General features: G+C 52.2%; 1 protein-coding gene across 1 annotated transcript in view; it reads left to right on the top strand.

Moving 5' to 3' along the window:
* Positions 1-21,034, top strand: part of LOC121139541 — a 33,541-nt gene that overhangs the window by 9,999 nt on the left and 2,508 nt on the right. The window contains exons 2-4 of the mRNA XM_040743398.1: positions 5,358-5,531; positions 19,450-19,798; positions 20,574-20,694. Coding sequence (XP_040599332.1) covers positions 5,358-5,531; positions 19,450-19,798; positions 20,574-20,694 — 644 coding nt within the window. The remainder of the gene's footprint in view (positions 1-5,357; positions 5,532-19,449; positions 19,799-20,573; positions 20,695-21,034) is intronic.

Below are 21,034 nucleotides of genomic sequence, written 5' to 3' on the forward strand. Positions count from 1 at the left end.
CATGTCTGCCCGGTGTCCACGCCACAGTCCTTCCCGCATTTCATTTGGCTTGTGCGGTTTCAATCCAGCTGTAGGCAACTTTCAAGAGGGCATAACGTGGGGTCTGCCTTCATTTCACGCCACATCACGAGCCACTTACCCCGCCACTGTGTCGCCCCCCCGATTTGCAAAGTCCCCTCTGACCTACATGAGCTCTCACGTGTCTGCTCAGAGTCAGCGTGTTCCTCGGTGGCGCCTCGCCGGCTTCCTGTCATTTTATTTCTAGTTGCCATGGCTATGTAGCTTTTCTCCATCCTGGCAGAGCGCGCCCTTCCCCTGCTTTCTTTCCAATCAGCTTCCCTATTCACAGGCTTTTATTCTCCCGTAGCCGGCTGAGAATAGGGCTGTCCAGTTTCCGAAAAGCGCCTGCAGGAACTGTCATTTGCATGACATTAACAGAGAGACTAATTTGGGGACAATTGTTGGCGGTGCTATCCAGAGTCACCCCCTGTCTGACCATGGTACCTTCCCTTTTCATGGGGCCCAGCCCATTCTCTGGTAGCTTAATTCTCAGCTACTTAATTGCTTCAGCTGCTGTCGTGAACAGGTCTTATTTGCCGGCTGAGCTCTGTGGTGTGCAGGAATATTATTGATCTTTGTGGCTTTATCTTGTAGCTGTAGCTCGTTCGAGCAGCTTGTTGATCCGGTTACATTTCCTACCCAGGTGCCTTATTATCCACAAGTCCTGGCGGCTTTATCTCCTCCTTGCCCATCTTAACCCTCTTGTTACTTTTATGTGACTTGCAACGTTGTTACTTTTATGTGACTTGCAGCGTTGCCCAGGACTTTCAGGATTATGTCAGGCAGCAAGGCGATAAGAGATGTCCTCGTGTGACTTCTGGTCATGTAGAGATTGGAGCTGGGAAGCCACTCATGTCTGACGTTTCTGGAGGGTTTGGAGTGGGGGTGCCACCAAGGGAAGGAGAGGCTCTTTCACGCAGCCTCTGGGAGTGTGTAAGAAGTTACAAATAGGCGTTGAGATTTACCGATCCGTTCCTGTATCCAGTGTGACACTTTCTGGGGAGGCTTAGCTCCCATAGTCTGTCCGTGGACTTGGTAACCCCACAGCTGGCCTCTGGGTCTCTTGCTCTTCTTGGATGGACCATAAGCTATTACCTTTTTGGCCACTTTGTTGAATGCTGCTGTTTGGATGATGGGCTGTTGTTTTATGCATTTCTAAGAAAGAAAAACCACTGCCCATAAAACCCTGACACAATTCTCTATCACATAGAAGTCCTACTTTACATTCAGCAAAGAGCTCCTTCGGACTTATTCAATCATAGATTTTATCATAGCTCACTCTTATGCATACATGAAAAGGAAAATAAAAAAAAACAGATTAAGGCGGTACTACAATGTCTGAACATCCATAACTGGGCTCCTCTGAATGGGATCCCAACCAGGTGTCACTGGGCCACTTGTTTCTTCCGCAGTCATTCCTGGTGCCACCGGCTGAGGCGGGGTGGAGACTGCTGCACTTTCGAGTAGGTGAACCCTGTCTCTCAGGCTCCCTGTGAGCGGCTAACATCAGCCTGAGGGCACCACACTGGTTGTGGTAGTTTGAATGTAACTGTCCTCCACAATCTTATAGGGAGTGGCACTATTAGGAGGCGTGGTCTGTTGGAGTGACTACGACCTGTTGGAGGAAGTGTGTCACTGTGGGGGCGGGCTTTGAGGTTTCCTATGCTCAGGATACTGCCCAGTGTCTCAGTCGATTTCCTGTTGCCTGCAAGATGTAGGGCTCTCAGCTCCTTCTCCAGCACCACGTCTGCCTGCACACACCATGCTCTCCGCCATGATAATAATGGACGGAACCTCTGAAACTAGAAGCCGCCACCTCAGTTAAATGTTCTCCTTTATAATAGTTGCCGTGGTCATGGTGTCTCTTCACAGCAGCAGAAACCCTAAGACACTGGGACTTCTTGATCCTACTGGGACCTTCTGGAAAGCTTGTAGACAACTCCAGTGGAACTCCTTCTCCAAATGGCTGTTGGTGCTTTGTCAGCAGGGTCTGGTTGTCCAGGCCCCTGGAGGTGCCTCTGCTCTCAACCGCTGAGGCCCCCCCACACCTTAGTTCTTTTAACAGTAGTGTCGGCGGTTGGGTCTTTCACGCTGTATTAAACAATAATACTTTGTTGTTGGTGATGGTTTGTATTCCCTTAGTTTCTGAATTCCAGGGTCAGGTGACAACGTCTTTGAACATTTGACTGTGGCCTGTTTAGATGAGCCAACCCATTTATTCTAACACAAGAAGCGTCCACTATAGAACCCTAACCTCGGAGTCTCTCAGTTTTGGGAAAGCGTTTGAAAGAACAGTAGAAACAAGCTATAGAGTTGGCCTGAAGGTGCCCTATGTGCACGGGAAAGGTCTGTCAGAGGCTATAAGGCCATTAGACGCAGTTTCCGGAGATGGGCAGGGGTAGGCTGCATCCCTGTGAGTTAGCGAGGGGCCACCTGAGCCTCTGATAACACCGTGTGGGTTGTTGCCACTGCTGCTGTTTGTATGTCAGGACTAGATGTCCAGCAGCTGCTGCAGACCCCACCTGCTCTCCTTTTGAGATGCGAGGAATCATGAGATTGAGCTAAGAGTGACAAGATTCAGAGCCAGTCAGACAGCTGGGCGTGGGGTGTCTACTTTGTGTTACAGTGACCCCATGCTCAGAAACAGTCGCGTCTATAGTGCCCCTTTCAAGGCTCAGGGAACACTGAGAAGAAGGCATGGGAAAAAACATGTAAGAGCTGTGGAGCGGGGGAGGGGTGTGGTGAAATAGTTTCTTCTGCCGCTGATGTGACCATCAGTCATTACGGAGCAGAAACTGTTGGGGTGGCCTACAGAACAGTTCAGCTGCACAGTCATGGCAACAAGATAAGCAAAGCGACGCAGTGATAGCTGGGTCTGTGGTGTTGGAGATTGGTCTGTCAGTGTTCCCACGTGGTTTGAATGTGTAGTGTTTTCCATAGACTACATATGTTTGAACGCCTGATCCTTGGATGGGGGTTCCCCTCGAGGTAGGATTGTAGTCTTCTGTTGCTGTGATGAAACATCAGGACCAAAAGAAACTTAAAGAATACTTCATTCTGGCTTATAATCCCAGAGGGATAGATGTCTATAATAGCGGAGGAAGGGATGGAGGCAGGAGCAGGGAGCTGAGGTCACATCTCAGTCATACGCAGGAAGCAGAGACCATGAGGGGAAAGCGGGGCAAGGGTTACACTCTCAAAGTCCACTGCTGGTGGCGCACTTCCTCTAGCAAGGCTGTACCCTCCAAAGGCTCCATAGCCTCTCTAAGCAGTCCCCACACACTGGGGACCAAGTGTTGGAATATATGAGCCTGTGGGCACATTTCTCATCCAATGGCATATAACTGGGAAGTAAGTCTCTGGTGGAGGGCCTAGAAGCGTCTTAGTCTCACCTCATTTCCTCTCCTTACTCTGTTTCCTGGCTGCAGATGCAGCATGACCAGATGCCTCGTGCTTCTGTCAAGTTGCCGTCCCTGACATGATGGACTGTACCCCCTGGGACTGTGAGCCAAAACAAATATATGGACTGTACTCCCTAGGACTGTAAGCCAAAACAAATATATGGACTGTACCCCCTAGGACCATGAGCCAAAACAAATATATGGACTGTACCCCCTAGGACCGTGAGCCAAAACAAATATATGGACTGTACCCCCTAGGACCGTGAGCCAAAACAAATATATGGACTGTACCCCCTAGGACCGTGAGCCAAAACAAATACAATGGACTGTACCCCCTAGGACCGTGAGCCAAAACAAATATATGGACTGTACCCCCTAGGACCGTGAACCAAAACAAATATATGGACTGTACCCCCTAGGACCGTGAGCCAAAACAAATATATGGACTGTACTCCTTAGGACTGTGAGCCAAAACAAGCCTTTCTCCTTAAAATTGCTTCTTGTCAGGCATTGATTATGGCAATGAGAAAGGCACTGCTGTAACTCCCCAATAAAATGAGGTAGGAAGCTTGCTGCACCAGTGCCCGAGATTTCACGCACCCACCCCCTTCTGCCCTACAGCTGCCAGTGGTCTAGGGGTGCCAGAGTGCGCACAAGGTGAAGGTTTGTTGGGAGTGTGAATCCTGAGGTCAGCACCCATTCTGAGGTGGAATTTTTCATTGCTGAAGTTGCTTTGCCAACACCCTTGTTTCCTCAGTGGTCACAGTGAACATTGGTTCACCAAGTTGAACTTGGGCAGAATCCCCTCTGGTTTGTTGGTGTCCTATCAGGAGTGAACATAATTATTAATTAATTAATGAACCAATCGATCAGTTAATTTACATTTTTTCTTTATTTTTATTTAAATTAGAAACAATTTTATTTTACATATCAATCCCAGTTCCCTCTCCTTCCCATCCTCCCACGTCTCCCACCAACCCCCTATCCCATCCCCCTTCTGCTCCCCAGGGAGGGTGAGGTCTTCCATGGGGGAGCTTCAAAGTCTGTCACATCATTTGGAACAGGGCCTGGGCCCTCCCCTGTGTGTCTAGGCTGAGAGAGTATGCCTCTATGGGGAATGGGATCCCAAAGTCCATTCGTACACTAGGGATAAATACTGATCCACCACCAGAGGCCCCACAGACTGCCCAGGCCTCCTAGCTGACAGCCACACTCAGAGGGCCTGGTTCAGTCCTATGCAGGTTTCCCAGCTGTCAGTCTGGGGTCTGTGAGCTCCTCCTTGTTCAGGTCAGCTGTTTCTGTGGGTTTCTCCAGCCTGGTCTTGACCCCTTTGCTCATCACTCCTCCCTCTCTACAACTGGATTCCAGGAGTTCGGTAATTTACATTCCTTAGGAAAAATCACACATGACTCTTTTGTACCTAATGGGGATCTGCATGGCAGTCCTGCAGAGAGAGCAGCACAGACCCCACTGGCTAGAGGTCACTGTCCCCAGCAAGCCCCCAGCCACTCCAGGTGACAGCCACGAGCAAAGGATTCACTATTCACACTCTGGCAATCCAGGGTTCCCAGATCCCCTCAAGAGAAGGGCGGGTCACACATGGTTCAACATTCCAGGCTTGTCTGACCCACGGTCGGTCTTTCTTGTGGACATCCCCTTGGGCCGTCTCATTGGCATAAACGCTCGTGCAAAGTCTCTCCTCCCGGCAGGTGATCTTGGTCTTCTTAGCTCTGTGTCAGGAAATGGGCCAGACCTACTCTTCATGAAGCGCACAGCCCCGTGTCAAGGAAGGCACGCATGGGGTGGACGGAGGGAAAGTGTCTGGAGACATCATCCAGATTTCTGTGACCATGGGGGGTGCTGCAGTGGCCTCCTCTGTCCTTCTCTGTCCTCCAGGGTTGAGTCAGCTGGGTGAGCAGAAGCCCTTCCTCTCCGGCACGGTTCTTCGCGTCCTCCAGGAGCTGTGCACCCAGCCAAAGAGGGCCACCTTCCCCGTAGACGAGGACTCTTCTCTGGCCAAGGACACAGGGGTAGCTGTGCCTTCCTGTTGGAACTGCGCAAGCTCAGAAGGTTGGGCTCCACTCAAAGTCAACTGTTGGCTGCTCTTGTCCTTTGAATGTGGATGATGTTGTTTTATTTCAGTGTCAGTGAAGCGGGGACGGGGAGCAGAGGGCAGGGGGACAGGGGGGCAGGGGGCAGGGGAGCAGGGGTCAGGAGGGCAGGAGGGCAGGGGGTAGGGGGCAGGGGGCAGGCCAACCCAGATGAGGGCTTCAGGCTGATCACTGGGAGGTGGCAGGCCAGTGGCGGCTCACCAGGGTCTGCTGCCCTCGTGGTCTCTGAATGTCTGGCTTCTCTTTGCCACACTGGGCTGGCTCCTCTGAGGAAGCTAAGGAAGAGGGGATAGAGAGAAAGAGGAAAGAAAGAGTGGAGGGAGGGAGAGATGGAGGGGTGGAGGGATGAAAGAGGCCATGGAGAGTGGCCAAGTGTGGAGGGGTGGGTGGAGAGATGGGGGAGTGGAAGGATGAGTGAGAGGGTGGATGGAGAGTGGCAGGATGGAGGGTGGCGGGGTGGAGAGTGGCGGGGTTAGGGTGGCGGGGTGGAGGGTGGGGGTGAGGGTGGCAGGGTGGAGGGTGGGGGTGAGGGTGGCAGGGTGAGGGTGGCAGGGTGAGGGTGGTGGGGTTAGGGTGGCGGGGTGAGGGTGGCAGGGTGGAGAGTGGCGGGGTTAGGGTGGCGGGGTGAGGGTGGCAGGATGGAGGGTGGCGGGGTGGAGGGTGGCGGGGTGAGGGTGGCGGGGTGGAGATGGTGGGGTGGAGGGTGGCTGGTGGATGGAGGGACAAGATGGTAAATGGAGGGATGCATGCAGGAGTGGACGAGGGTGGGGAGCTGGGTGGAGGGGTGTCTGGAAAGCAGAGAGATGCAGACATGCAGGCTGCAGGGTGAGGCTGGGAGAGCAGAGGATCCACGAGCTCTGCAAGGGCCTGGAGATTCCCTCAATGGTGTGCAGGCCTCTTCCTACACATACCTTTCATTCTGGGCGTCTATGGGACTCCTACAGCCTCTTGGGGCAAAGCGGGCAGGCTTAGCTGTAGGGTCAGCGGTCATAGACTAACAGACCACACCACAGACAAGCTTCCCGGGTCCGTGAGGGCCTGCCACTCTTTCCAGACTGGTGACAGGGCCCGCTGCCAGTCCTCAGTCAGAACTCAGGGAGCCACCCCCTCTCACTTGGAGGGAGCAATGCAGCTCTGGTAGAAGGGCTCAGTCTGGTTAATTATTCAATGATTTAAGTGAAATAGCAAAGGGCATTTTATTGATTTGCATATAAAAGTTATGAAACCCAATATATCCCAAACACGGGTAAATTAGTGGGCCGTAAAAGGCCACGCACGCTGACTTGCAGGTGGCCAGGAGCTCTGGGCTGGGTAAAGGTCAGTAGAGAAGAGGGATGGGCGCAGTCTGTTAATGGCCCGGAGACAGTGTGTGTAAAAATTTATCCCTTCCCATGCGGCGATCACTCCTCTCTGGTGGCATCTTAAACGTGCTCCTGTGTGTATAACGTTAATTTAGTCATAAAATAGAGGCGGCAGTTCAGGGGCCACCGGAGCATTAAATCCACAGCGTTGGAAGTACTTGCCGGTCCGCTAGCCAGGTCGGGAAGAGAGGGGACGTGCAGGCTGGGCATAGCCACTGTAACTGGGTAGAGCTCTGGGAACCTCTCTGCTCACCTACAGTCACTGGTCCCCGGCAACACCTTGGAGCCGCTTTCAGGCCAAGTGCCTGAGGATGAAGACCTCTTCACAAGGGCACTCTGCGTAAGACGGCACAGCCTGGACCAGCAACCTCTCAGCCTAGCCTGTGTGTGGTGGGCACAGGCGGTGTCTGCTGGCTGGGTCCCGAGGCACCCACAGCATGCCGGGAGAGGAAAGCTGGGAGCTTCCTGCCCTGTCCCACCGACAGCCCTGACCTGGGGAGATGGCTGGGACAGAGAAACAGGAAGACAGAGGCACCCTTCATAGGGCAAGTTCGTTTCTCCAGGAGTGAGGGTGTTCTCAGAGAGGTGCAGTGCCCCGTGAAGTCTGGGTGTGCAGAGTCCCTTCTGCTGCAGGGGAGAGCCAGCCTGAAAGTTTTCTCCTGGTCCCCTTCACCCAGCGAGGCCCGGTAGGAATCTCTAGTGCCGCCTCAGTGATGGATGCTATGAACCTGTGTGAGCTGGGCTCTTCCCTGACATAGCTGCCTTCATTGGTCCCTGGTGCTGTCACCTTGCTTCCCTGCCAGCAGGTGTGCATGTGTGTGCATGCGTGCATGTGTGTGTGTGTGTGTGTGTGTGTGTGAGAGAGAGAGACCCGTGCACGCGCATGTGCGCATGTGTGAGTGCATCTCACCAGGCTCTACATAGCTGGCCCTGGGGACAGGCAGCTGGGACTCTGTCTGAATGTGGCCTGTCATTATGCTGAGGTCTCAGTCTCAATGAGGCCACTTCAGGAGGTTTCCCAGGGGCCTTGTGAGGGGAGCAGGGCTCCTGTGCAGAGAGACCCAGGAAACACCTCCTGACTCTGGTGTGGGGACACAGGACCACCTGCTGGCCACTTCCAGCTTGGAGAATTGAGATGTGTTTCTCTGTTTCAAGCCTCAGAGATGTACATCCTCAGGGTGGCTGCAATGGGATCGGGGGGGAGGAAAGAGAGGGTAGATTCGAGGAGAATGGGGCAAGACTGGGTCAGCATGAAGAATTCTGGTAGGTCCTTGGGTTCCAAGGGCAGCGATTGGAAGTCACTCTGCCTAGCTGGCTGGAGTTCCTCTGGGGATGGAGACTTCCCACTGATACTGGCGGTAGGTCATTAACTCATCCATCCGTCCAGCCCTCGGTTTCCTCTCTGTAACGTGGGGACCAGGATTGTAGGGACTGATGCAGGCTTGGTGGGGCGAATGTGGGGCAGGGTGGACAACCCCAGCTGGGGACCTGGTATTGACTTTTGTCCACCCAGAGAAGGATGTTGGTCAGTGGCTCCTTCCAGGTCTTGGGAGGATGGGGAGAACAGGACTGGTCCCTGTCTGGTCTGTATTTGGGAACATATTATGGGGGGGATGAAGGCATGGTACCCCATCTGCTTTCAGGGCCCAGCCACTTACCACGGTGTAGCTGAGTGGGCAGGAGAAACACGGACAGGGTTCCCGGTCAGCCCATCTCCTCTCTCTCCATCCCCTAGCCCCGTGCAGGACAGCCTAGGCCAGGGGCTGGTGAGGACTGGATCTTGGCCAGGCGGGTTCCCCCACTGCCTGAAGAGCCCAATGGGACAATTTGCAGTGGTGACTTTTCACCTGACAACTGATGGATGTTGTCTATTACAGTCATTTAATCAGTGCCAGTGTCCCCAGAGCCTCTAACAGGCTGTGTGCGAGAAGATGGATTGAGTTGAATTTGTCAGAAACGGGCGGGGGACGGGGGTGGAAGGCTGGGATGAGGGTCCTAAGCAGGGTCCTGCTGCTGCAGTGGGAGGGGCACAGGCTGAGTCCAGGAGTCTGGGGACAGCTGTGTCCCTTACGTAGCGGGGAACACATGAGGCTGCCACAAGAGCCCAGGCCTTTCTGTAGCAGGCTCTGGAGCACTGCTCTCCCGCACTGAGGGGTCTTTCCTCTCGGCTCCTCGGAAGCCCAGCCCCATCTCAGCGTCCGCTCCGCTCCGGCTCTTGTATTCTCAAGAGAGAGAGCTGTTCCTGGGGAGTCACACACACTCGTGATGTGTGTGAAATCATCAGATGTGGGGAGACTCGGGGGTTCCTGAGACAGAGCCTGCCCCGGCTGGCAGACTGTGCGGCTCTGCACCGAGACACTGGTAAGTGACACCAGAAAGACAGCTCCAGTGTGGGCACTTGGCTTTCTCTTTTGTGTCCTCTCCCTGCACAGCTGCACCCTGTGGACCCTCCACCCCGGGGTCATGCAGGAGTCTGCACCCACACACATTGCCTCTGCTGTCCTGAGGTGTGGAGACAGGTGGGCACTGTCAGCTCTTTCCCGCGGAGGCTTCGGGGAATGAGACAACCTTATCTCCCACGTGTGAGCAAGACAAAGCCCTCTCAAGCCGGGCCACCCACGGGCCCTCTGTGGTCACCTCAGCCCCTCCCGGGACCCAGCCAGGGACTGCCCCGGTAGCCAGAAACTGACAGCTCTGGGAAAGGCATGTTCTGTCCACAAAGAACAGCCAACCACACCCGTCACCTGCCCTTCCTGTCCTATGCCTGGCAAGGATTTAAAAGGGGTCAGTGGTGGTGAGAGCCCCACGTAGAGACAGGAGGGTCTGGTGCGACACTGTGGTCTGTCTCCCACTCGCCCTCCTGCCTGGGTCAGGGGACCTTTCGTTTAAACCAACCTTTATAGGACCTCTTTGGGCATTCCTGATTCGAATTCTTTATTAGTCAGACGCACACCGGGCACAGTCGCCTCCACTGTATTAGTGGTGTGTTTTGTCATTCAGGCGTGCTGTAGTTAGGCTCCACGCATTCATCATGCTCCTCCTTGACTGTATGAGGAGTCTGTGGCTTGAGACATTGCTCTTCACACGCGTCACAAGCGAGTTCTCCCGTGTGTTCTTCTGCAGGTAGCGGCGGTGTGGCTCTCCAAAGCCTTTTGCTCCACTCGAGGCTGGATGCCCCGCCCTCCCCGGTGCGAACATCCCAAGGCCATTCACTAAACAGAACAACTTTGTTCCTGCTCTGCAACGCCAGACTCGTTCGTGGGACACCTGCAGCTATTTAAGTTTAAATTAATTTAATTAAGCACAAGGTAAAAAAAATCCCACATCTGGAATCGGACCAGTCGCGTTTCAAGTCACACAAAACGGTTACCACAATAGGTAAGGACAGGAACGACGGGGACCACAATTAGCCTGTTCAGTGGAATGGTGGCAGACAACACAGGCGGCTGCCTCAATTAGAGCTGGCAGGGAACAGTTGGAGAAATTTGCCAGGTGTCAAAAAATACCAACTGTGGGTCATGGTGTGTGTGTGGGGCACCTCTCATCAGACTGCACTGAATTTAGGAACCACCGAACAAGGTAATAGCAGGACCCACAGGTGTGGATGAACAAGCCTGTGCAAGCCATCGCGTCCAAAGACCTAGCCACACCGGAAGCTCACAAAGGCCTGGGCGGTGGCTCAGGCGTGGCTGTGGCAGACCTGGACGGAATGGGCGGGGTGAGGCCTCCTGTTCTGTGATGGACTCTATCAATGAGCCTCCACGCCTGCCAATGCCTTTTGGTCCCTTGCTTCTACTTCATGGGCTGGTGATGCTGACTTGGATTCTGGACTTGAGATTGTCAGTGACACGTCCCACTGTGACTGTGGCAGCTCTTTTCCCGGGGCTCGACGCTGCCCCTTCGCTACATTCCTCTGCTTAGCGGACCTCTCACCTGCTCCCCCATCCTTACCAGGCATTAAGATTAGGGGCTACGGTCTAAAGGGTCTTCCACTCTGAATGTCAATTTGCCAACTTTACGCCGCAGGACTGTGTGTTTCTATTTCTGTGTTTGCAGCTGTATTTACAAGTCCTTGGCAGTCCTTTCAGTGATGTGTTTTATTTGACACATTTGTCTGGTAGTGTTAAAAGATGAACTTTGGATGCTTAAGTTGTATCTGTGATGGTTTGAAAGAAAGTGGCCCCCAATGGGAGTGGCACTATTAGGAGGTGTGGCTTTGTTGGAGTGGGTGTGGCTTTGTTGGGAGAAGCATGTCACTGTGGAGGCGGGCTTTGAGGTGTCGTATATGCTCAAGCCATTCCCAGTGTGTCTCAGTTCACTTCCTGTTGCCTGTGAATCAAGAGCTGATGAGTTTAACAGCTTAGGAAACCTTCTCCTCCCTGGTCTTTCGAGGATCCAATATTTCAGTTTGGATTAAAAAGCCACACATGCCTGTGCGCCCACCCTTCTCCCCTCTGCCTGCTTCTGTGGCTTGTTGGGGCGCTTGGCATCCCCTGGTTGTAGACACATCATTTGTGACTGCTTTGGTCCTCTCAGCTGTCCTCCCTCTACCGGAGTGTTGGTGATCAAACTTCCCTCTTCCTGTCACGGCATCCGTCAGATCAGATGAGGGACTCAGTTACCCCCAGTTCGACTCAACTCATTCAATGCACAGGGTTCCACTTCCAGGCCAGAGGCTGGAGGCGGGACTAACACGGTTCTTTGGAAACTGACCGGCAGCGTCAGGCTTTCAGATTTGCTCACACAGGTGTCTGTGAGGCGGCAGATGGGTCTGCCTGAGGGTGACTGTGGGCCATTCTTCTGCTTACCCTCTCTCCTCCTCACGATCGGGGCATCCACGTTTGCCTGTGTGTTAGTTTGAGTTCAGAATCTGACTTATGAGCCAGGTCAAATGTTGGTCTGTTCTCACGGAGGTCCACGCTTGTCTTCATCGCTCTAATCTTCCTGCTTTCCTTTGCTTGTCCCCTGGTTCTCTCTCTGGTTGTTTGAGCAAGGAACATATTCCCCTTTCTCCTTTCATTATGGTTGATAAAGGGTAGAGAGTTGGGTTCCCATTGCCATTTTGAGTATGCCCCCTGGAGTCAGCTGTGTGTGTGTGTGAGTATGTATGTGTGAGTGTGAGTGTGAGTGTGTGTGTGTGTGTGTGTATGTATGCGCACATGTGTCTGACTGCCATGGTGTGAGCATGTATGAGGCCAGAGGACAATTGGCTGGGATTAGTTCTCTTCTTTGTCCATGTGGGCCCTGAACTCAGGTTGTCAGGCTTGGTAGGAAGTCCCTTTACCCTTGAGACGTCACACTGGGCCTATCATCACCATCACCACCATCATCTTGAATATTTATTTTATTTTTATTTTTAAGCTTCCTATTTTTTTATTTCGTGTAGTGTTTTGCCTGCATGTATTCCTGCATGCCAGAAGAAGGTGGCACCAGATCTCATTACAGATGGTTGTGAGCCACCATGTGGTTGCTGGGAATTGAACTCAGGACCTCTGGAAGAGCAGCCAGTGCTCTTGATCACTGAGCCACCTCTCCAGCCCCCAAATACTTATTTCTTAAGTGTGGTTGTTTTGCCTACATGCAAGTCTGTGTGCTACGTGCATGCCTGGGACTTGGAGAGGCCAGAGAGTGCATTGGATCCCCTGGAACTGGAGTAATGGAAGGTTGTGAGCTGCCATGTCGGTGCTGGGAATCAAATCTGGAGATTCTTAGCCACAGACCCATCTCTCCAGCCCCATCATCGTCAAATCGTGTCACCATCATCTTCATTGTTGCCATTGTCGTTGTCGTCAGCATCATTTGGCTATTTGTGTGAGTGTTTTGCCTGCATGACTTCTCTTCCAAATCTCCTGTTTGGAAGGTGTTTTGGTTTTTCGTTTTATCAATAACTTTTGATTCTATCGTTTTATGATCAGCGACTGTTGCTTGTGATGTCTGTTTCCTGTGATGCAGTAGGTAACCAACGTGGCCACTGTTGCACGCTTGAGAGGGTGAAGTAGCCCCTCAACCCCACTTCAGGCTTGAACTTGTGTGGGAATGGATGTGAACTCCACAGCCCTGGGCTCCACCCTCCTCACTGCTGTGATGGGGGCCACTGAGACCCTGAAAATGTGTCTATTGGATGGTGCACGTATTCTGATTTTCCAAATTCTGTAAGGTGAAACACATCCATTTGCCAAATTTCATTTTTGTGTATACCTTCAGGGTTACTACCCGCTGGTAAAGGAGTTTGATTATAGAATGGACATTTCTTTACTATTTTCTTAGCTTGTTGCCAAGTGATGGAAAAAATCCTTTTTCTAAACCTTTGCTATTTACATGGTGGTTTTTTTAAATGAAATTCTGAGGCCTCCAGCAAACTTCCTATTAATAAATGACCAACTTCATCATTGCGTTGGGCTAGAGGACCTGGCAGACCTGTATGGGATCTGATGTGTGTCTTACATATACAGGATGAGTCCTATTCCCATCACTGCTGCTTATATCTGTCCTTCATGACATGCCCTCTGTCACTCAGATCCTCTTTGAGGAGAAACATCTTTCTTGGCTTCGACACGAGCAGTTAGCTAGCAGCCATGTGTGTGTGTGCTCAAGGCCAACTCGTTCCTGGGCCGCCCCAGGCAGTGGCAGTGCCAGGTGGCCTCAGGACCCAGCTTCTTCCATGCATGTGAGACTTCTCAACAAGCTGTTCTTGCTGAGCGCCTCCAGGTGGGTTTCTGAGACTTGCTGGGTGCAGGTATTTGGTGGGGCCCCTTCATAACCTCTGTACCCCCACCCCATCGTCACTGGCCTTGCCCTGGAGGACAGGGGCTGTCGTTAGTCCCTCCCTCTGCCTTGTTCAGGAGCAGGCTGGAAGTCACGTGGTTCTAGAGGTCATGGCTGAGTAATTGCTACATATCTGCTTTATCTCTGGTGGGGGCTTTTGCATTAAAGTCTCTTTGGTGTTTGAAGCCAATGTCTTGGTCCCCTTTCTGTCTGGGGGCCGGTCACCACTCTTTGCTCTCTGCTTTTCTGTCTCATTCTCCTGGGTGATGGTGCTGGGAAGGAAGAGCTTCTGAGACTTCCCCTTGTGGGGTTTGAAGCCCCTCCCCTCTGTACCGGTCACTCCTGTGCATTTCTGCTTGTTTTCCTGTGTGTGCCCCCCGCAGTGAGTACTGAACTGCTGGGACATTATTCTCCATTTCTCGGGACTCAGAGTGATGCCCCTGCCTCACAGTGGCTGTCATCTTCTCTTTCCCCCAACCATCCTTATCCTGCTCCTGTTCCGTTTAAGACTGGGTACTGAGGCTTGCCCTGCGCTCTCTCTCTCTCTCTCTCTCTCTCTCTCTCTCTCTCTCTCTCTCTCTCTCTCTCTCTCTCTCTCTCATTTCCCAGATGGGTATTCTGTCTCTGTCTCTGCCTAAGGAGTGTTTTCTGCCTGGTTATATCCTTCTCCATGTCCTGTCCTGTCCCAGGACGGAATCGGGTCCAACAGAGCTGTGGCGCCTCTGGCCTCTTCTGTGGTCCTTGACATTTCCATGCGATGGTTTGGCTTCAGATCCTTTTGTGCGTGAGGTTAGCTCATCTCAGGATTGTTTGCCCCAAAACCTGCATTGCCTGTGGGCCTTGCTTGGCCCGAATGCCGTGAGTAGCACCGCAGATGGGTGGTTTGGCCCTGGCATCTGCTGGGAACTCGGGGAATTGGGGTTGAGACTTTCACACAGGAGACAGGGTAGGGACATGTAGCTCCCTATGTGCGATGCTGGGACAGAGGCCAGGGGGAGTGGGGAGAGGGGTAGAGGAGGGAGGACTGAGAGCCCCCAGGTGTCCAGAGAGGAGAGCCCATGGTGGACTCCGCAGGTGCTGCACTCACAGCTCCAAGGTCCAGATTAAAGGAGGACTTGTGACTAATGTCATGAGTGTGTGTAGTTCACATGGTATGACAGAGCATGGGGCCATCTGCATAAATATTGCTTGCAAAAAGCAATTAACAGTTCAGTTACATGCAGGGAGGTTCTCATTTTCACTTTTCAGGGACAATTTCTTTGCCCAGGTGCACAGATCCAAAGTCTTATGATTGACTGTCTGAGAGAAAAGCATTTTAGTTTATTATTTAAAATATTTTTGTTTTCTTGAACTCACAAATTTTCTTTTAAAAAAGGAACAAAAGTAACCAAAATTCATGATATACTTGTATGCATTTAAACAACAGCAACAACAATAATAGTATAGTAGGATGCGTGTGGGGTGCAGGCTTGTGACCCCCAAACTCTGGAGATCATGGTAGGAGAATTGTGAGTTAGAGGTCATCTTGGTATACATGGAGACCTCTCCAAAGAAAGAAAAAGGAATGAGAAAAAGAGGAGGAAGGAGAGGAGGGAAGGGGAGGAAGAGGAGGAAAAAAGAGGAGGGAAAGAAGGAGGAGAAGGAGAGGAGGGGTAGAGAGAGAAGAAAGGAGGGGATAGAGGAGAGGAGGGAGTGGAGGAGGAGGGAGAGGAGGAGGGAGGAGGAGGAGGAGGGAGAGGAGGAGGGAGGAGGAGGAGGGAGAGGAGGAGGGAGGAGGAGGGAGAGGAGGAGGGAGAGGAGGAGGGAGGAGGAGGGCAGCAAAGGGTCAGGCAGGACATGAAGACAGAGATGCCCACCCTTCTCATCCCATTCCAGACACATGCTGGATATTGGACATTGTGGCAGTTTGGATGTAACTGTCCCCCATAATGTCATAGGGAGCAGCGCTGTTAGGAGGTGTGACTTTGTTGGAGTGGGTGTGGCCTTATTGGAGGAAGTGCGTCACTGCAGGGACAGGCTTTGAGGTTTCCTATGCTCAGGTTGCCACCCAGTGTCTTAGTCAACTTCCTGTTGCCTGCAGGATGTAGAACCCTCAGCCCCTCCTCCAGCGCCACCCCTGCCTGAACGCTGCCAGGCTTCCCGCCATGATGATAATGGACTGAACTTCTGAACTGTAAGCTAGCCCTCAGTTAAATGTTTTCCTTTATAAGAGTTGCCGTGGTCATGGCGTCTCTTCCCAGCAATAGAAACCTTAGCGAGGATGGAGGTCCTTCACGTCCCTGCAGAATAACCTGGGCAACGTACCACAGCCACGGTCAGATGTGTTCCCGTGCAGGTGGTGTAGTTGTACCGTCTGCAAGTCGGCCGAGTGCAAGGGAAGTGGCAGCGCTGGTCCAGGTTCCTTTTCCGGAACACTCTAAGTAACAGGAGTTCCTCACCTAGGGGCAGTTGCTTGCCCTATCTGTTGACTCAAGAGTTCTGACAATCCTGGCAGGGGCCACCTGGCTGGCCCCTGAGTGGGAGAGAGTCACACTTGGTATGGGGCATCCCTGGCTCAGGTAGCATGCTCAGGAGATTAAGCCAAGTTGAGCTGCTTCTTCCAGTGGGGGTGATTCAGCCAATTTTCACACCCCTCAGCTCTGTAATCCCTGTTCCACCTTTCCTCGCTGGCCATGTATAAGTCCTACACCTCCTAAAAGGGCCTTTCTGTTCAGGGCCACTGCGGTCATAACCTGTCACCTGAATTATTTATGGGACACTTCTCTCGGGGGAGGTGGTGGGTCATGCCTGTGCACACTGCCCTCCTCCCCACTTGGGTCAGGGGAACAGGATCTGCTTAGGGGTGTTCTTTGCGGTCCAGAGAATGATCTACAATAGCCTTTGGTTTTGGGTGAGTGAGTTTATTAAGTATATAGCAAGTAAAAGGACAAATACCAAATGATAGATAGAAAAACAGTAAACCACGCAGCCAAAACACTCAGACAGAGTGTTCCAGGCAGAGTCATGTCCCCTCAGGTCAGGCTTCCAGGTGAAAGGACAAATAGCAACAAATAGAGCTGACGTCATCAGATTGGATGCTCATGATACCCAGCTACCCAGCGGAAAGCAAACGGGACGCTGAGGTAGCCAGCAGGCGTTTTTGGTTGAGTTTTCTCTCCATGGATACGTTTTCACAGCCGACCCTCTGACCTCTCTCTTCCTGTGGGGATTTTATATAGTCAGACAAGCAGTAGCAACTGTTTTCGGAGATGTTTCACCTTCTAACTGTTCTCGGGGACACATTGTTTCGACTCCTGGGCAGCTTTGTTGTTCTCTACTACTTGTTACAGAGTGAGGGGGCAGCCATCCCCAGCGAAGAGCCTTGGAGGACACTTGACATAAACAATGCTTGGATTTGAAGTGTGTGTGGGACAACCTTGCTATCACAGATTCTCAGAGAGTTCAAATATCTTCTGAGTTTACCAGTGACAGATGCCCCTGAGAGGGTACTTCCAGCTGAGCGGTGCTCAGCTACCGAGCACAGTCCACAAAGAAGAGGCAAGGTGGAGATCCCAGCCGGAGAGACAGGAGACTCCTAGGGGCACTGAAAGCAAAGCCGGTGTGACTCAGTCCCCAGAGTGAAGTGAGGCTGCTGGTGCCTCTGCCAGGGAGAGGGCTTGGGGTATAAAAGCCGAGAGGGGGCTGGAGAGACGGCTGGGCTGCAGATAGTACCTCCTGCTCCAGAGGACTCTGTGGTTTGCAGAGCCTGTGTCTTGTAGCTCACAACTGCCTGTAACTCCAGCTCTAGACCTGGCGCCTCTACCAGGCCTCTGTGGGCACCTGCATGTGTGCAGAACACACTCATCTTACGCTATACATAAATAAAAACAGAATATCAAAACGAAGCAGCCTAAAAGAACAGAGCATAAAGCCCGCCACAGGTGGGCTGGTGGCAGAGTGACAGACACATGGAGAGTCAGGCTGGAGATGGCGCCAGCCTCCCAGGAAGAATGTGGTCCAGATAACAAAGGGTTTGGGAATGCCACAGGCCGGCTGAAATGCAGAGGGTGAATTGAGGGATACCCAGTGTAAGCATTTTGGACGGATCGGATGGGACAGGTATCCTGGCACTCGGGAGTCACAAATATTGAGTGTTATAGCTTGGATGGAAAGGTATCCTGGCATTCAGGAGTCACAAAATACTGAATGTTACACAGCTCAGATGGAAAGGTATCCTGGAGCTTGGGAGTCAAGGACCACCACAGGCCTGCCTCAGGGAAAGGCTTCCCCAGTGTATAGGCTCTGCTCCAGCAGGAGAGGGCCTTCCAGCTGGGGATGTTTGCCCAGTGTAGCAGTTTTGTTCTGCAGGAGAAGGTTTCCTGGGCGAAGTTGCTACAGTTCAGCTCTGTTCCCGGGACAGTGTTGAGCTGAGTGCAGCAATCTGCTCTGTCAGGGGAAGGTTTCCCCGGCAGAAGTGTTACAGCCCTGCTTTCTCTGCTCTGCCCAGGGTCACCTCCTAAAAGAAGGTCTTCACCCGAAGCTCACTGACAGAATTTATTGGGAGGGAAGAATCCAGGAGAGTGGCTGCCCTCTGCCAGAGTGGCAGAGGACAGCCTGGTAGCATGAACAGCCACAAGCTGAACAAACACAGGGTTTATATAGGGCTTCCAGGGTGGGGATTGGTCAGATTTTAATGCTGAGCTCAGATTGGCTAGAGCTCTGCTCAGGGATTGGTTAGTTTTCTGCACAGGGTTAGGGTCAGATTTGGCTCTGGTTTCAGGGCCAAAGTGTGTTTCTTTCTCTGGTCCTTTTTAGTCTTTTGGCTCTAGTTTTAGGGCCAGGGTGTATTTCTTTCACTGACTTTAATTCCAGGGACAAAGTGTGTTTCTTTGGCATTGGTTTCAGGATCAGGATACATTTCTTTGGTTCTGGTTGCAAGGCCAAAGTGTGCTTCTTTGGCTGGTCCCTTTTCCCTACACCCAGTTCCACGAGACAAGGGCAAATGGTATAAGTAAGTTTTTACAGATTTTTCCAGCAAAAACATCTCTCTGTCTCTAATTCTTGCGTCCCTATGTGTTTATTTTGTCTCTCTTGGCATGTGGATACCTTTCCATAGTGTCGTGTGCCAGGAGGCTTGCACCAGAGGTGGCTGTTCAGCACTGGACTTCATAGCATCGAGAACTGTGAAAACCAAGTTTCTGTTGTTTAGATTCCCCGCCCATGTCTCCTGTTGTAGCAGCAGAGCCCTCTCCAGCCAGGTGCTCCTCAAGTCCCGAGTCGAGGAACCAGCAGAGCAGCGTCCGTCTGTCCGTCCATGCACTGCTGGACAGGCATTCACTACAGAGGACGTTAATATACAACCTTTGTGATGTCACTCTACAAGGTGATGCCTGTACCCATCACCTTGGCACTTTATATTTAGCTTTGTGACAGATGGTCCTCCGTGCTGACTCCCAGAGGTCTGACTGCATGCTTTCCCATCCTAAAGATGGCCAGGACCTCTCCAGCCTCCTGGTTCTGGAACAGGACAGCAGTTTCTGTTACCGTTTACAACAAATGGAATAGATGTCAGTACTCATATGTTTCTACAGTGGAGCTCGCACTGGCATGATGGCCCCTGGGAGAGGCTCAGCCAGGTCAAGGAATGGCGTTTCACCCAGACTGTCATTTCATCTCTAGACCATCTTCCTGGCCATGCCTAAGAACCCCAGCTTCCTCAGGCTGGGGGCGGACGGGATAGTGGCTTTTGTGCGCGCATCTCGATTTGAACAGGAACAGATGCCTTTTGTATTCCAGGAAGCACACTTGTTCCTCTGCCTTATCAGCTTGCAGAACACACTGCACACTCCAGTGATGGAGCCGCCTGCTCAGACAAGCGCAAGTGTTTTCTCTCTGCCTATTGTTCGTCCTTCCCTTCTAATCATTCTCTTTCCATTCTCCCACAGAGGGCTCAGAAGTTCGTGCAGCCTCTTCTCTTTGTCCCTTACTTCACGGCTCTTGGTTCTGTGTCTTGTGTGGCAGGGTCACCCTCATGTGACTTTGCAGAGTGGTCCTGTGACTTGTCTTCCTTCACGGATTTCGCTGGGCACACCAGACACTGGAACATACAAAGTTCATGCTTGTGAGTCTGAGTGTGGGAGTCACAGTGAAGTGACTGTCTGACTGGGCTGCAGTTGCCTGACGTTTGGTTAACACGATTCCAGTCAAGTCCACGGCTGCTCCTCATGAGGAGAGCATTGGATGAAGCCGCATTTAACCCCTGATTAATGCAGGGTGCAGAAATCTACCCCCTTGCCTTGTTCCCGTGACATTGGCTGGTCTCAGTCGCCCGTGTCTGTGTAGTATGTCTCCCTCAGCCCATCCCAATGTTTCTGGTGACTGTCGCTCCCCCCAGTGCCCCCATGATACAGTCTGCTTTATGGCAGCATCCCAAATTGGGTTCGTAGGGAAACACTTGACTAATGTTTGTGGAATTGGATCATGCTGGTGGTCAACTCACTGGTGGCAGAGTGACACTCTCAAATGGGATGAGACACAGCCGTTACTACATCAGGGATAAAAGACAGTTGCCATTTTAATGTTTGATAGTCCAGTTCCTGACATTGATAGGGACTTTAGCTGGTGGTGGTCAAATGCGCCTGGTGGCTGGTATGGACTAATTCGCCAGAGACTTATTTCTTTGTATTGCTGTGGGTCAGGCAGCCAGCGTCTCTCTCCAGTCCACCCACATGTTCTGCAGATTTTCACATGTTCTTTCGTTTTTCATTTAAAAGTCTTTCCTGGTGCATGAGGTTCACAGGCAAGTATCCCCTGATTATGACGTTCCCTGCACGGGGCATTATTAAGGCCCCCGACAGCATGCTCAGTCATGGATCTCCTCTTCTTTGTCGTTAAAGGTCAGACTTGAAGGTGCCTTCATGCTTCCCCTTGCCCTCTCCTGGCTCCTTTCCCACTTTTCCTGCCGAGTCAGAGGTGAAGGTGGAGGATGCCGCCCGTCCACACGCCCTCCTCCCCTGTGTAGGTGAGCTCCTTCCGGGCAGGTGTCTAAGCCTCGGTCCCATGTCTTCCTGTCCATCAGGACCACATAGCTGCCATCACAGCCTGCTTACGTACTGTCCTGTCCTATACCAGTTAGGCGTTTAGGGAATGCCCCACACTAACATGCCACTCCATGACACACGGAAGATGACCGCCCCAGAGTTCCTCGTCCTGGATATTGTTCCTGCAGATGGAGGTACAATATCACGTCCCATCACCCACAGCAAGGACAGTGCTACTGCCATGACAGCAAGAAAGCATGTCATTCCACGTCACAGAGGGAAGGATGACCACGCCCCTTCCCCTGAGTGATTAGCCC

Source organism: Mesocricetus auratus, unplaced genomic scaffold (assembly GCF_017639785.1).
Source record: "Mesocricetus auratus isolate SY011 unplaced genomic scaffold, BCM_Maur_2.0 Super-Scaffold_15014, whole genome shotgun sequence".
Lineage (NCBI taxonomy): Eukaryota > Metazoa > Chordata > Mammalia > Rodentia > Cricetidae > Mesocricetus > Mesocricetus auratus.